At 46.2% G+C, this 15,215-nt stretch overlaps 1 protein-coding gene across 2 annotated transcripts in view; it reads right to left on the bottom strand.

The window, feature by feature from the left end:
• The window catches only part of LOC136590896 (short transient receptor potential channel 2-like), a 138,338-nt gene extending 123,379 nt beyond the window's left edge, over window positions 1-14,959 (bottom strand). For both annotated transcript variants that reach the window (XR_010787778.1, XM_066588420.1), the window contains exon 1: window positions 14,889-14,959. Coding sequence is in view for 1 of the 2 variants with exons in the window: in XM_066588420.1 (XP_066444517.1) it covers window positions 14,889-14,903 (15 nt within the window). In the remaining variant the exon portion in view is untranslated. The remainder of the gene's footprint in view (window positions 1-14,888) is intronic.
• Between the last annotated feature and the right edge of the window lie 256 nt (window positions 14,960-15,215).

Below are 15,215 nucleotides of genomic sequence, written 5' to 3'. Positions count from 1 at the left end.
ATAATACTGCCTCCTATGTACAAGAATATAACTACTATAATACTGCTCCTATGTACAAGAATATAACTACTATAATGATCTTTTTATTTAAAACTTGCAACAAAATTATTACAATATACTAACTATAAACACATAAGAGTCAACAACGAAAACAGAACAACAAAACAGAAAAACAGAACAAAATAACCTTCAGCACACCCGCACAGAAGTTGGTACCCGGATTCTCCTCCAGTTTATACTATGTACATTGTTTCTGTTCTTAGTCTTTACACTGTTCACATTTATAGAGCAGACTCTCAAAACTCATCTAAGTCACTGGTCTTTCTTGCTTTTCCTCCTCCGTCCGCTGCTGTCACCTGCAGAGCCCCATCTTTTGGTGGACACTGATGGTTGAGGTTCCTCTTCCTGAAGGTCGTCATCAGAGTTATGTAAAGAGACACATTCTTTTTCTGACTTCTCTGATTCTTCTCCCAGCACTCCATACTGTCCGGAGGTTATGGCCGGCACCGGCTGATCATTGGTTCTTCTCCCAGCACTCCATACTGTCCGGAGGTTATGGCCGGCACCGGCTGATACGGGATTTTCTTTGCAAATCCTGCTCGAAACATCACCGCAGCAGTTTTATTCTTTCTTTTCACCACCTGGAACCCCTCTTCATCCACAGAGGGGCGTCTGGGCCTTGCGGCTCGGTCGGAGGGTTCTGTAGCCATACATGGCTGCTGTTCAGGTGATTTAGCAACAGATTTACTGGATATTTTCTTCCTTTCATGAGGTTTCTCTTCAATAGCTGGTGCTTGTAGTACAACAGGGGATATTTCACTTCTTACAGCAAGGATTTTTCTTTTTCCATCAGATGCATTCTCGGTGGCTGGTACTTGTACTGTAGTGGGAGGACCATCCATCTCTCCCTTTGCTGGTACTTGTAGTGCAGCAGGTGAGTTATCAGTCTCTAAAGCAGGGTCACTGGTACTTGGCACTACATTAGTATTAGGACTGTTGGATTCTGGGGCTGTATCTGCTCTTGCGGTGACGTCCTCTTTACCTTCCTCCATGGGCTCTATGTAGATATCATCACCTCCTTTATTGTGCTCTGCATGTGGACACTCCCGGAATGTATGACCTGCTCCTAAACACAGGTTACAGATGACGGGTCCTCTACAATCACTTTTTGAATGTCCAAACTGTCCACATAATGAACACTTGACTCGAGAGCAGTTAAAAGCGAGGTGTCTGCCCCCACACCTATGACATAGACGAGGCTGTCCAGGGTAATAGCATATTCCTCTCTCTGAGCCTAGATAGAAGGAGTGCGGTAGATGTCTGGTCACACCATTGGCTCGCTCTAATTGGATCTTTACAGTGTATCCACCATTCCAGATTCCCTCCTCATCATAGATTTTTTCTGGATAGTTCATGATCATACATTGCCTACTCAGCCAGTGCTCCAGATCTGCCAGCGCCACCACCTCAGACTGGAACAATATGGTGGCCCTCACCACCTGAGGCTTGGACAGCTGGATCACCTGGAGATACTCCCAGATTGACTGTCCCCTTGTGTCATTATATATACTCCAGAATGCATCCAAGTCATATTGCAGCTTAAAGCAGATGTCGTAGATCCTGCTGGAGGGGATATGGATCAGAGCGTACACCTCAGAGGCTTTAAACTTCATAAAGTCTTTTAGGAGGCTCTTCCCAATGTACAGTCTGGAGGGAATGTTCTCCTCTGGCCCCGTGTACTTAATCCTGACAGCGTTTCTCCTCTGTGGGGAAGGGGGAGCTGAATTTGTGACATTGGAGAATAGTCTGTTGAATTGTGGACGGTCAGCAGAGGGATGAGTGCCTGACCTTTCCTCATCAGCAGGCTTACTGACTCCTGATTGATCTGCAGACACACCTGCACTGGCATCACACTGTCCTGCAGACACACCTGCGGTGGTTTCACACTGTCCTGCAGACACACCTGCGGTGGTATGAGACTGTCCTGCAGACACACCTGCGGTGGTTTCATACTGTCCTGCAGACACACCTGCGGTGGTTTCACACTGTCCTGCAGACACACCTGCGGTGGTATGAGACTGTCCTGCAGACACACCTGCGGTGGTTTCACACTGTCCTGCAGACACACCTGCGGTGGTATGAGACTGTCCTGCAGACACACCTGCGGTGGTATGAGACTGTCCTGCAGACACACCTGCGGTGGTTTCACACTGTCCTGCAGACACACCTGCGGTGGTATGAGACTGTCCTGCAGACACACCTGCGGTGGTTTCACACTGTCCTGCAGATACACCTGCGGTGGTATGAGACTGTCCTGCAGACACACCTGCGGTGGTTTCACACTGTCCTGCAGACACACCTGCGGTGGTATGAGACTGTCCTGCAGGTTGCTGTACACACACCTCTGCAGATGGCTGAGAACCTTCACTAATCTCCACCATATCTGCTCCGGACGGTGTAGTTGTCTCTTCACTCATGACACTGCACAGTGTTTCATTTACAATGTCAGTCCCTGAAGCATACACCAGATTACTACTTGCATTCATTTCATCAGCACTGCAAACAGAGTCCTTTGCAATTAACCCCTTATTGGCTGTCACATTTTGCTCCTCAGTATTAGCAGCATTTTCAGAGTCTGATAGCTCAGCTCCCATACTCAGTGACCCTCCAGGTGCTGCACCCACACATCTCAGAGGGGTTCCCTGCTCCACCATACTATACACAACATTATAGTCAGTACCTTTTTCCTCAATGACTAGAGATGAGCGAACACCAAAATGTTCGGGTGTTCGTTATTCGGAACGAACTTCCCGCGATGTTCGAGGGTTCGTTTCGAACAACGAACCCCATTGAAGTCAATGGGCGACCAGAACATTTTTGTATTTCGCCGATGCTCGCTAAGGTTTTCATGTGTGAAAATCTGGGCAATTCAAGAAAGTGATGGGAACGACACAGAAACGGATAGGGCAGGCGAGGGGCTACATGTTGGGCTGCATCTCAAGTTCACAGGTCCCACTATTAAGCCACAATAGCGGCAAGAGTGCCCCCCCCCCCTCCCAACAACTTTTACTTCTGAAAAGCCCTCATTAGCAATGGCATACCTTAGCTAAGCACCACACTACCTCCAACAAAGCACAATCACTGCCTGCATGACACTCCGCTGCCACTTCTCCTGGGTTACATGCTGCCCAACCCCCCCCCTCCCCCCCACAGCGCACACCAAAGTGTCCCTGCGCAGCCTTCAGCTGCCCTCATGCCACACCACCCTCATGTCTATTTAGAAGTGCGTCTGCCATGAGGAGGAACCGCAGGCACACACTGCAGAGGGTTGGCACGGCTAGGCAGCGACCCTCTTTAAAAGGGGCGGGGCGATAGCCCACAATGCTGTACAGAAGCAATGAGAAATAGAATCCTGTGCCACCGCCATCAGGAGCTGCACACGTGGGCATAGCAATGGGGAACCTATGTGCCACACACTATTCATTCTGTCAAGGTGTCTCTGCATGCCCCAGTCAGACCGGGCTTTTTAATTCATAGACACAGGCAGGTACAACTCCCTATTGTGAAGTCCCTGTCGACCGACAGCATGGGTGGCTCCCTGGAACCCACCGGCGGTACATAAATATATCCCATTGCATTGCCCATCACAGCTGAGGTAGTAATGTCATGTTTAATGCAGGTGGGCTTCGGCCCACACTGCATGCCCCAGTCAGACTGGGGTTCTTTAGAAGTGGAAACGGATGCATTTATAATTCCCTGTGGACCCACAGCATGGGTGGGTGCCAGGAAGCCACCGGCGGTACATAAATATATCCCATTGCAGTGCCCAACACAGCTGATGTAACGTCAGCTGTAATGCAGGTGGGCTAAAAATTCATTTGATTACACTGTAGGCGAGGGCCCACAAAAATTGCTGTACCAACAGTACTAATGTACATCCCAAAAATTGGCCATGGCCAACCAAGAGGGCAGGTGAAACCCATTAATTGCTTTGGTTAATGTGGCTTAAGTGGTAACTAGGCCTGGAGGCAGCCCAGTGTAACGAAAAATTGGTTCAAGTTAAAGTTTCAACGCTTTTAAGCGCATTGAAACTTTTAAAAATTGTTTAGAAAAATTATTTGAGTGAGCCTTGTGGCCCTAAGAAAAATTGCCCGTTCGGCGTGATTACGTGAGGTTTCAGGAGGAGGAGCAGGAGGAGGAGGAGGAATATTATACACAGATTGATGAAGCAGAAATGTCCCCGTTTTGGATGGTGATAGAGAACGATGCTTCCATCCGCGGGTGCAGCCTACGTATTGTTTAGGTATCGCTGCTGTCCGCTGGTGGAGAAGAGAAGTCTGGGGAAATCCAGGCTTTGTTCATCTTGATGAGTGTTAGCCTGTCGGCACTGTCGGTTGACAGGTGGGTACGCTTATCCGTGATGATTCCCCCAGCCGCACTAAACACCCTCTCTGACAAGACGCTAGCCGCAGGACAAGCAAGCACCTCCAGGGCATACAGCGCGAGTTCAGGCCACGTGTCCAGCTTCGACACCCAGTAGTTGTAGGGGGCAGAGGCGTCACGGAGGACGGTCGTGCGATCGGCTACGTACTCCCTCACCATCCTTTTACAGTGCTCCCGCCGACTCAGCCTTGACTGGGGAGCGGTGACACAGTCTTGGTGGGGAGCCATAAAGCTGGCCAGGCCCTTAAAGACTGTTGCACTGCCTGGGATGTACATGCTGCTCGATCTCCGCGCCTCCCCTGCTACCTGGCCCTCGGTACTGCGCCTTCTGCCACTAGCGCTGTCGGATGGGAATTTTACCATCAGCTTGTCCGCCAGGGTCCTGTGGTATAGCAACACTCTCGAACCCCTTTCCTCTTCGGGAATGAGAGTGGGCAGGTTCTCCTTATAGCGTGGGTCGAGCAGTGTGTACACCCAGTAATCCGTAGTGGCCAGAATGCGTGCAACGCGAGGGTCACGAGAAAGGCATCCTAACATGAAGTCAGCCATGTGTGCCAGGGTACCAGTACGCAACACATGGCTGTCTTCACTAGGAAGATCACTTTCAGGATCCTCCTCCTCCTCCTCCTCAGGCCATACACGCGGAAAGGATGACAGGCAATCAGCCGGTGTACCGTCAGCAGCGGGCCAAGCTGTCTCTTCCCCCTCCTCCTCATCCTCCTCATGCTCCTCCTCCTCCTCCTGTACGCGCTGAGAAATAGACAGGAGGGTGCTCTGACTATCCAGCGACATACTGTCTTCCCCCGCCTCTGTTTCCGAGCGCAAAGCGTCTGCCTTTATGGTTTGCAGGGAATTTCTCAAGATGCATAGCAGAGGAATGGTGACGCTAATGATTGCAGCATCGCCGCTCACCACCTGGGTAGACTCCTCAAAATTACCAAGGACATGGCAGATGGCTGCCAACCAGGCCCACTCTTCTGAAAGGAATTGAGGAGGCTGACTCCCACTGCGCCGCCCATGTTGGAGTTGGTATTCGACTATAGCTCTCCGTTGTTCATAGAGCCTGGCCAACATGTGGAGCGTAGAGTTCCACCGTGTGGGCACGTCGCACAGCAGTCGGTGCACTGGCAGCTTAAAGTGATGTTGCAGGGTGCGCAGGGTGGCAGCGTCCGTGTGGGACTTGCGGAAATGTGCGCAGAGCCGGCGCGCCTTTACGAGCAGGTCTGACAAGCGTGGGTAGCTTTTCAGAAAGCGCTGAACCACCAAATTAAAGACGTGGGCCAGGCATGGCACGTGCGTGAGGCTGCCGAGCTGCAGAGCCGCCACCAGGTTACGGCCATTGTCACACACGACCATGCCCGGTTGGAGGCTCAGCGGCGCAAGCCAGCGGTCGGTCTGCTGTGTCAGACCCTGCAGCAGTTCGTGGGCCGTGTGCCTATCATCGCCTAGGCTGAGTAGTTTCAGCACGGCCTGCTGACGCTTGCCCACCGCTGTGCTGCCACACCGCGCGACACCGACTGCTGGCGACGTGCTGCTGCTGACACATCTTGATTGCGAGACAGAGGAGGAGGAGGAGGAGGAGGAGGGTGCTTTAGTGGAGGAAGCATACACCTCCGCAGATACCAGCACCGAGCTGGGGCCCGCAATTCTGGGGGTGGGTAGGACGTGAGCGGTCCCAGGCTCTGACTCTGTCCCAGCCTCCACTAAATTCACCCAATGTGCCGTCAGGAAGATGTAGTGGCCCTGCCCGCCTGTGCTTGTCCACGTGTCCGTTGTTAAGTGGACCTTGGCAGTAACCGCGTTGGTGAGGGCGCGTACAATGTTGCGGGAGACGTGGTCGTGCAGGGCTGGGACGGCACATCGGGAAAAGTAGTGGCGACTGGGAACCGAGTAGCGCGGGGCCGCCGCCTCCATGATACTTTTGAAGGACTCAGTTTCCACAACCCTATACGGCAGCATCTCAAGGCTGATAAATTTTGCTATGCGGACAGTTAACGCTTGAGCGTGCGGGTGCGTGGCGGCGTACTTGCGCTTGCGCTCGAACACTTGCGCAAGCGACGGCTGGACGGTGCGCTGAACTACACTGCTGGATGGGGCCGAGGACAGCGGAGATGAGGGTGTGGGTGCAGGCCATGAGGCGGTAGTGCCTGTGTCCTGAGAGGGGGGTTGCATCTCAGTGGCAGGTTGGGGCACAGGGGGAGAGGCAGGGGTGCAAACCGGAGGCGCTGAACGGCCTTCGTCCCACCTTGTGGGGTGCTTGGCCATCATATGCCTGCGCATGGTGGTGGTGGTGAGGCTGTTGGTGTTGGCTCCCCGGCTGAGCTTTGCGCAACAAAGGTTGCACACCACTGTTCGTCGGTCGTCAGGCGTCTCTGTGAAAAACTGCCAGACCTTAGAGCACCTCGGCCTCTGCAGGGTGGCATGGCGCGAGGGGGTGCTTTGGGAAACACTTGGTGGATTATTCGGTCTGGCCCTGCCTCTACCCCTGGCCACCGCACTGCCTCTTGCAACCTGCCCTGCTGATGCCCTTGCCTCCCCCTCTGAAGACCTGTCCTGAGTAGGCGTTGCACACCAGGTGGGGTCAGTCACCTCATCGTCCTGCTGCTCTTCCTCCGAATCCTCTGTGCGCTGCTCCCTCGGACTTACTGCCCTTACTACTACCTCACTGCAAGACAACTGTGTCTGATCGTCATCGTCCTCCTCACCCACAGAAAGTTGTTGAGACAGTTGGCGGAATTCCCCAGCCTCATCCCCCGGACCCCGGGAACTTTCCAATGGTTGGGCATCAGTGACTATAAACTCCTCTGGTGGGAGAGGAACCGCTGCTGCCCAATCTGAGCAGGGGCCCGAGAACAGTTCCTGGGAGTGTTCCCGCTCCTGAGCAGGTGTCATTGTAGTGGAGTGAGGAGGCTGGGAGGAAGGAGGAGCAGCAGACAGAGGATTCGGATTTGCAGCAGTGGACGGCGCAGAACTGTGGCTGGACGATAGGTTGCTCGAAGCACTTTCTGCCATCCAGGACAGGACCTGCTCACACTGCTCATTTTCTAATAACCGTCTCCCGCGTGGACCCATTAATTGGGCGATGAATGTGGGGACGCCAGAAACGTGCCTCTCTCCTAATCGCGCAGCAGTCGGCTGCGACACACCGGGATCAGGAGCTCGGCCTGCGCCCACACCCTGACTTGGCCCTCCGCGTCCTCGGCCGCGTCCACGTCCTCTAGGCCTACCCCTACCCCTCAGCATGCTGTATTACCAGTGATTTGATTTCACAGGCAGGAAATAAATTGGCGCAAGACTGCAGGCCAAATATAATTTTTTCCCTTTTTGGAAAACGAAAGGCCCCACTGCCTCTAGTGAATGAATAATCTAAGTTTAATAACTGTGCTGTGGCCCTGCTAATGTGTCACAGAACTTGAGGGTAGCAGAGTTATTATAACTCTGGCAGAGCAGGTATTTTTTTCCCAATTAAGGAAAGCAAATGGCGAAGCCAGCAGTAAAGCGTAGCTGGGTGCGTCTGATTTTTCAACGTTGTTCACGCAGCTCACACGTGTCCACAGCCCTTAGGACGGACAGAGGCTGGACAAATACAATTTTTTTCAGTTGTTTTACAAGCAAAAGGCCGCACTGCGTATATTCAATGAATAATAACTGTGTTGTGGCCCTGCCTATACAATTCTTTCCCTGCAGTATCAATGGAGGGTGCAATGCTCTGCAGAGGCGATTTTGAGAAGAAAAAAAATATGCAGCACAGCTAACAGCAGCCTGAACAGTACTGCACACGGTTAAATATGGCCCTAGAAAGGACCGTTGAGGTTCTTGAAGGCTACACTCACTCCTAACACTCTCCCTGCCTATGCAGCACTTCTGTCCCTAATGCCGGGTGCAACGCTCTGCAGAGCCGATTTTGAGAAAAAAAAATAATTGCCACTGCTAACAGCAGCCTGCACACAGCTATCAGTGGCCCTAATAAGGACCTTTGGGGGTCTTGAAGCCTACACTAACTACCAATTCTTTCCCTACAGCAGCTCCGGTACAAACAGCACTGTCCCTCATCTAACTCACCAGGCATCTGAGGCGAGCCGCGGGAGGGGCCGACTTTTATGTTCGGGTGACACCTGATCTTCCCAGCCACTCACAGCAGGGGGGTGGTATAGGGCTTGAACGACGCTGGGGGAAGTTGTAATGCCTTCCCTGTCTTTCAGTTGGCCAGAAAAGCGCGCAAACGTCTCAGGGAAGGAAGTGAAAGTAACCAGAACACCGCATGGTGTTCGTTACGAATAACGAACATCCCGAACACCCTAATATTCGCACGAATATCAAGCTCGGACGAACGCGTTCGCTCATCTCTATCAATGACTTCTTTAATCTTCATGTTTTGCACTCTGGCCTCCCTCTTCATGTTTTGCACTCTGGCCTCCCTCTTTTTCTCCATTGCCCAGTTTTCTACTTTAGGTATTGCATTTGCTTCCTTGTCTAGTCGCTCCTTTAGTATAGCGAGCTCACGTGTGCAATTATCCAGGCACTCACACTTCATCAGCTTTGTCTTTGCATCCGTCTCTATCTTAATCTCTTCTCTTAACTTCAAAATTTGTCTTTCCAGTTTAAATAAACTTTTCTTAGTCACTTTCATACTCAATCCAAATGCTTTACATGATTCAGTAATCTCACCAGCCACCATTTCCTGATTACCACTTTCTTGATCTCCATGCTGCAAGCCACACTCCAGGCTCTGGGCTCTCCCAGGATCCACAGCCCAGCTGCCCTCACTTCCTCCAGGGTCAGAGGCCATGCCTCCTCCCTACTGGGAGCTCACAAGCACACGTCTATCCTCTCCTATGGACAAGAATAGAACTACTATAATACTGCCCCCTATGTACAAGAATATAACTACTATAATACTACCCCCTATGTACAAGGATATAACTACTATAATACTGCCTCCTATGTACAAGAATATAACTACTATAATACTGCCACTATGTACAAGAATATAACTACTATAATACTGCCCTTATGTACAAGAATATAACTACTATAATACTGCCACTATGTACAAGAATATAACTACTATAATACTGCCCCCTGTGTACAAGAATATAACTACTATAATACTGCCCCCTATGTACAAGAATATTACTACTATAATACTGCCTCCTGTGTACAAGAATATAACTACTATAATACTGCCACTATGTACAAGAATATAACTACTATAATACTGCTCCTATGTACAAGAATATAACTACTATAATACTGCCCTCTATGTACAAGAATATAACTACTATAATACTGCCTCCTATGTACAAGAATATATCTACTATAATACTGCCCCCTATGTACAAGAATATAACTACTATAATACTGCTCCTATGTACAAGAATATAACTACAATAATACTGCCCCCTATGTACAAGAATATAACTACTATAATACTGCCCCCTATGTATAAGAATATAACTACTATAATGCTGCCCCCTATGTACAAGAATATAACTACTATAATACTGCTCCTATGTACAAGAATATAACTACTATAATACTGCTCCTATGTACAAGAATATAACTACTATAATACTGCCCCCTATGTACAAGAATATAACTACTATAATACTGCTCCTATGTACAAGAATATAACTACTATAATACTGCTCCTATGTACAAGAATATAACTACTATAATACTGCCCCCTATGTACAAGAATATAACTACTATAATACTGCTCCCTATGTACAAGAATATAACTACTATAATACTGCTCCCTATGTACAAGAATATAACTACTATAATACTGCCTATGTACAAGAATATAACTACTATAATACTGCTCCCTATGTACAAGAATATAACTACTATAATACTGCCCCTATGTAGAAGAATATAACTACTATAATACTGCCCCCTATGTACAAGAATATAACTACTATAATACTGCCCCCTATGTACAAGAATATAACTACTATAATACTGCCCCTATGTACAAGAATATAACTACTATAATACTGCCTCCTATGTGCAAGAATATAACTACTGTAATACTGCTCCTATGTACAAGAATATAACTACTATAATACTGCCCCCTATGTACAAGCATATAACTACTATAATACTGCTCCTATGTACAAGAATATAACTACTATAATACTGCCTCCTATGTATAAGAATATAACTACTATAATACTGCCCCCTATGTATAAGAATATAACTACTATAATGCTGCCCCCTATGTACAAGAATATAACTACTATAATACTGCTCCTATGTACAAGAATATAACTACTATAATACTGCTCCTATGTACAAGAATATAACTACTATAATACTGCCCCCTATGTACAAGAATATAACTACTATAATACTGCTCCCTATGTACAAGAATATAACTACTATAATACTGCTCCCTATGTACAAGAATATAACTACTATAATACTGCCTCCTATGTACAAGAATATAACTACTATAATACTGCCCCCTATGCACAAGAATATAACTACTATAATACTGCCCCTATGTACAAGAATATAACTACTATAATACTGCCCCCTATGTACAAGAATATAACTACTATAATACTGCCCCCTATGCACAAGAATATAACTACTATAATACTGCCCCCTATGTACAAGAATATAACTACTATAATACTGCCCCCTATGTACAAGAATATAACTACTATAATACTGCTCCCTATGTACAAGAATATAACTACTATAATACTGCCCCCTATGTACAAGAATATAACTACTATAATACTGCTCCCTATGTACAAGAATATAACTACTATAATACTGCCTCCTATGTACAAGAATATAACTACTATAATACTGCCCCCTATGCACAAGAATATAACTACTATAATACTGCCCCTATGTACAAGAATATAACTACTATAATACTGTCCCCTATGTACAAGAATATAACTACTATAATACTGCCCCCTATGTACAAGAATATAACTACTATAATACTGCCCCCTATGTACAAGAATATAACTACTATAATACTGCTCCCTATGTACAAGAATATAACTACTATAATACTGCTCCCTATGTACAAGAATATAACTACTATAATACTGCCTATGTACAAGAATATAACTACTATATTACTGTCCCCTATGTACAAGAATATAACTACTATAATACTGCCTCCTATGTGCAAGAATATAACTACTGTAATACTGCTCCTATGTACAAGAATATAACTACTATAATACTGCCCCCTATGTACAAGCATATAACTACTATAATACTGCTCCTATGTACAAGAATATAACTACTATAATACTGCCCCCTATGTACAAGAATATAACTACTATAATACTGCTCCTATGTACAAGAATATAACTACTATAATACTGCTACTATGTCCAAGAATATAACTACTATAATACTGCCCCCTATGTACAAGAATATAACTACTATAATACTTCCCCCTATGTACAAGAATATAACTACTATAATACTGCCTCCTATGTACAAGAATATAACTACTATAATACTGCCCACTATGTACAAGAATATAACTACTATAATACTGCTCCTGTGTACAAGAATATAACTACTATAATACTGCCTCCTATGTACAAGAATATAACTACTATAATACTGCTCCTGTGTACAAGAATATAACTACTATAATACTGCCTCCTATGTACAAGAATATAACTACTATAATACTGCCCACTATGTACAAGAATATAACTACTATAATACTGCTCCTGTGTACAAGAATATAACTACTATAATACTGCCTCCTATGTACAAGAATATAACTACTATAATACTGCTCCTGTGTACAAGAATATAACTACTATAATACTGCCCCCTATGTACCAGAATATAACTACTATAATACTGCTCCTATGTGCAAGAATATAACTACTATAATACTGCTTCCTATGTACAAGAATATAACTACTATAATACTGCTCCTGTGTACAAGAATATAACTACTATAATACTGCCCCCTATGTACAAGAATATAACTACTATAATACTGCCCGCTATGTACAAGAATATAACTACTATAATACTGCCTCCTATGTACAAGAATATAACTACTATAATACTGCCTCCTATGTACAAGAATATAACTACTATAATACTGCCCACTATGTACAAGAATATAACTACTATAATACTGCCCCCTATGTACAAGAATATAACTACTATAATACTGCCTCCCTATGTGCAAGAATATAACTACTATAATACTGCCCCCTGTGTACAAGAATATAACTACTATAATACTGCTCCTATGTACAAGAATATAACTACTATAATACTGTTCCCTATGTACAAGAATATAACTACTATAATACTGCCCCCTATGTACAAGAATATAACTACTATAATACTGCTCCCTATGTACAAGAATATAACTACTATAATATTACCTCCTATGTACAAGAATATAACTACTATAATACTGCCTCCTATGTACAAGAATATAACTACTATAATACTGCCTCCTATGTACAAGAATATAACTACTATAATACTGCCTCCTATGTACAAGAATATAACTACTATAATACTGTTCCCTATGTACAAGAATATAACTACTATAATACTGCCCCCTATGTACAAGAATATAACTACTATAATACTGCTCCCTATGTACAAGAATATAACTACTATAATATTACCTCCTATGTACAAGAATATAACTACTATAATACTGCCTCCTATGTACAAGAATATAACTACTATAATACTGCCTCCTATGTACAAGAATATAACTACTATAATACTGCCTCCTATGTACAAGAATATAACTACTATAATACTGCCCCCTATATACAAGAATATAACTACTATAATACTGCCCCCTATGTACAAGAATATAACTACTATAATACTGTCTCCCATGTACAAGAATATAACTACTATAATACTGCTCCTATGTACAAGAATATAACTACTATAATACTGCCCCCTATGTACAAGAATATAACTACTATAATACTGCTCCTGTGTACAAGAATATAACTACTATAGTCTATTATACACTAGCAGTTGTATTTGGGTGATTAGTTAGTTTTGCTCTCAGTATATTGCGGTATGTTACATATTACAGTTTTGTGTATGCCGGACATGAATACATTTTGTTGTTTGGGGGCTCCCTGTCTCTGGGGCGTGCAGGTAATCTATTGTATGGGGAGAGGTGGCTAGTACAGTAGGATGGCAGAACATTGAGTGGTACTGTGTTATGGTGCCAGTGGTTAGCACAGTGGTATGAGGAAAGCTGACATGCTGCTATGAGGTGTAGTGCCTGGTGCAATGTTGGGGGGCAGTGGCTGGAACAGTATGGGGGGGCATTGGCTTTCACAGTTTTATAGAGACTTGCACAATGAAATGGAGGGTAGTGGCTGGCACAATGCCATGGGAGGGCACTGGCTGGTGCAATTTTATGGGGGGCAATGACTGGCACAATGCTGTAGAGAGCAGTGACTGACACAGTGTTATGGGAGGACATTGACTGGTAAAATGTTATTAGGAGCAGTGACTGGCAGAATCTTATAAGGGTACATTGGCTGGCACAATATTATGAGGGCTTGTGACTGGCACTAGGTTATAGGGCGGCATTCACTGGCACTCTGTTATAAGGGGAGATTAGGAAGCACAGTGTTAAAGGGGGGCAGTGACTGGCATAACATTATAGGGGGACATTGGCTGGCACACCGTTATAGAGGTCAGCTACTGGAATAATGTTACAGGGGGGACTTGGCTGGCACAGTGCTATTGGAGCAGTAACTGTCACAGTGATAGAGAGGGACACTGGCTGGCACACTGTTAGGCAGGGGTCATTGGCTGGCACACGGTTATGGGGGACACTGGCTAGCACACTGTTATAGGGGGTCATTGGCTGGCACACTGTTATGCGGGGGTCATTGGCTGGCACACTTATGGGGCAGTAGCTGACACAGTGTTATAGGATGCTGTGCCTGGCACAATGTTTTAGGGGTGCAGTGACTGGTACAGTGTTTTAGGTGGCGGTGGTTGGCAGCTACCTATATGGAGTATCTCAGTAAGGGCGCTTTCATACGACAGTTTTTGTCTTCAGTTTTTTGTGAACCAAAACCAGGAGTGGAGAGAAAGTAGAATGGAAGGACCTGCAGTTTTTCTATATTTTGGCCCCCTCCTGCCGTGTGAACGCGCCCCGGGCGCATGCTCTGCCTTGATTTGATGCCAGCTGGTAAATATAAAACGTATCAGATTGAAATATCGCTGTAGAAAATTGCGGGGGCTTCTGACTGGATGGCGGAATATATAACATCCTAACCCCAGCGGTGGGTTGGCATTTAGGGGGTCATCGGTGCAGCGCACGATGGGGGTAGAGCATATTTCACGTGCCGGGCGCTATGACGTACGTGACTTTAAATTAAAAGGCTGTCATGCTCTTGGCTTTGGCTCAATCAGGCAGATGAAGGGTTAACACTCACCGTGAAGTTTTCCATGGTCGCGGCTTCGTCTCTTGCCTTCTCCCCATGTAAGAAAAGGTCCGCTTGCTGCCACTGCAGTCTGGTGTTGCTCTCGTGTCTCACCTGCGCCTCCGCTCCCTCTCCCTCGGGGCATTATGGAAAGTGTAAGTCTGTGTTCTGCTCCTCGGCCCCCGGGGACACCCAGAGAGAACAGTAAATCTATAATTTTGGTTGCTGTTTTTTTCTCTTTATCGTTAACCCCTGTAGTGCCACAGAGGTGTCAGCATCAACACCTGTTGACATGCAGGGCAGGGACAAGGTGACCTCATGGATGTCATTCCACACTAC

The sequence above is a fragment of the Eleutherodactylus coqui genome, chromosome 1 (genome assembly GCF_035609145.1).
Source record: "Eleutherodactylus coqui strain aEleCoq1 chromosome 1, aEleCoq1.hap1, whole genome shotgun sequence".
NCBI lineage: Eukaryota > Metazoa > Chordata > Amphibia > Anura > Eleutherodactylidae > Eleutherodactylus > Eleutherodactylus coqui.
Note: the sequence above shows the minus strand (reverse complement) of the source record. Positions and strands in the feature narration are given on the sequence as shown.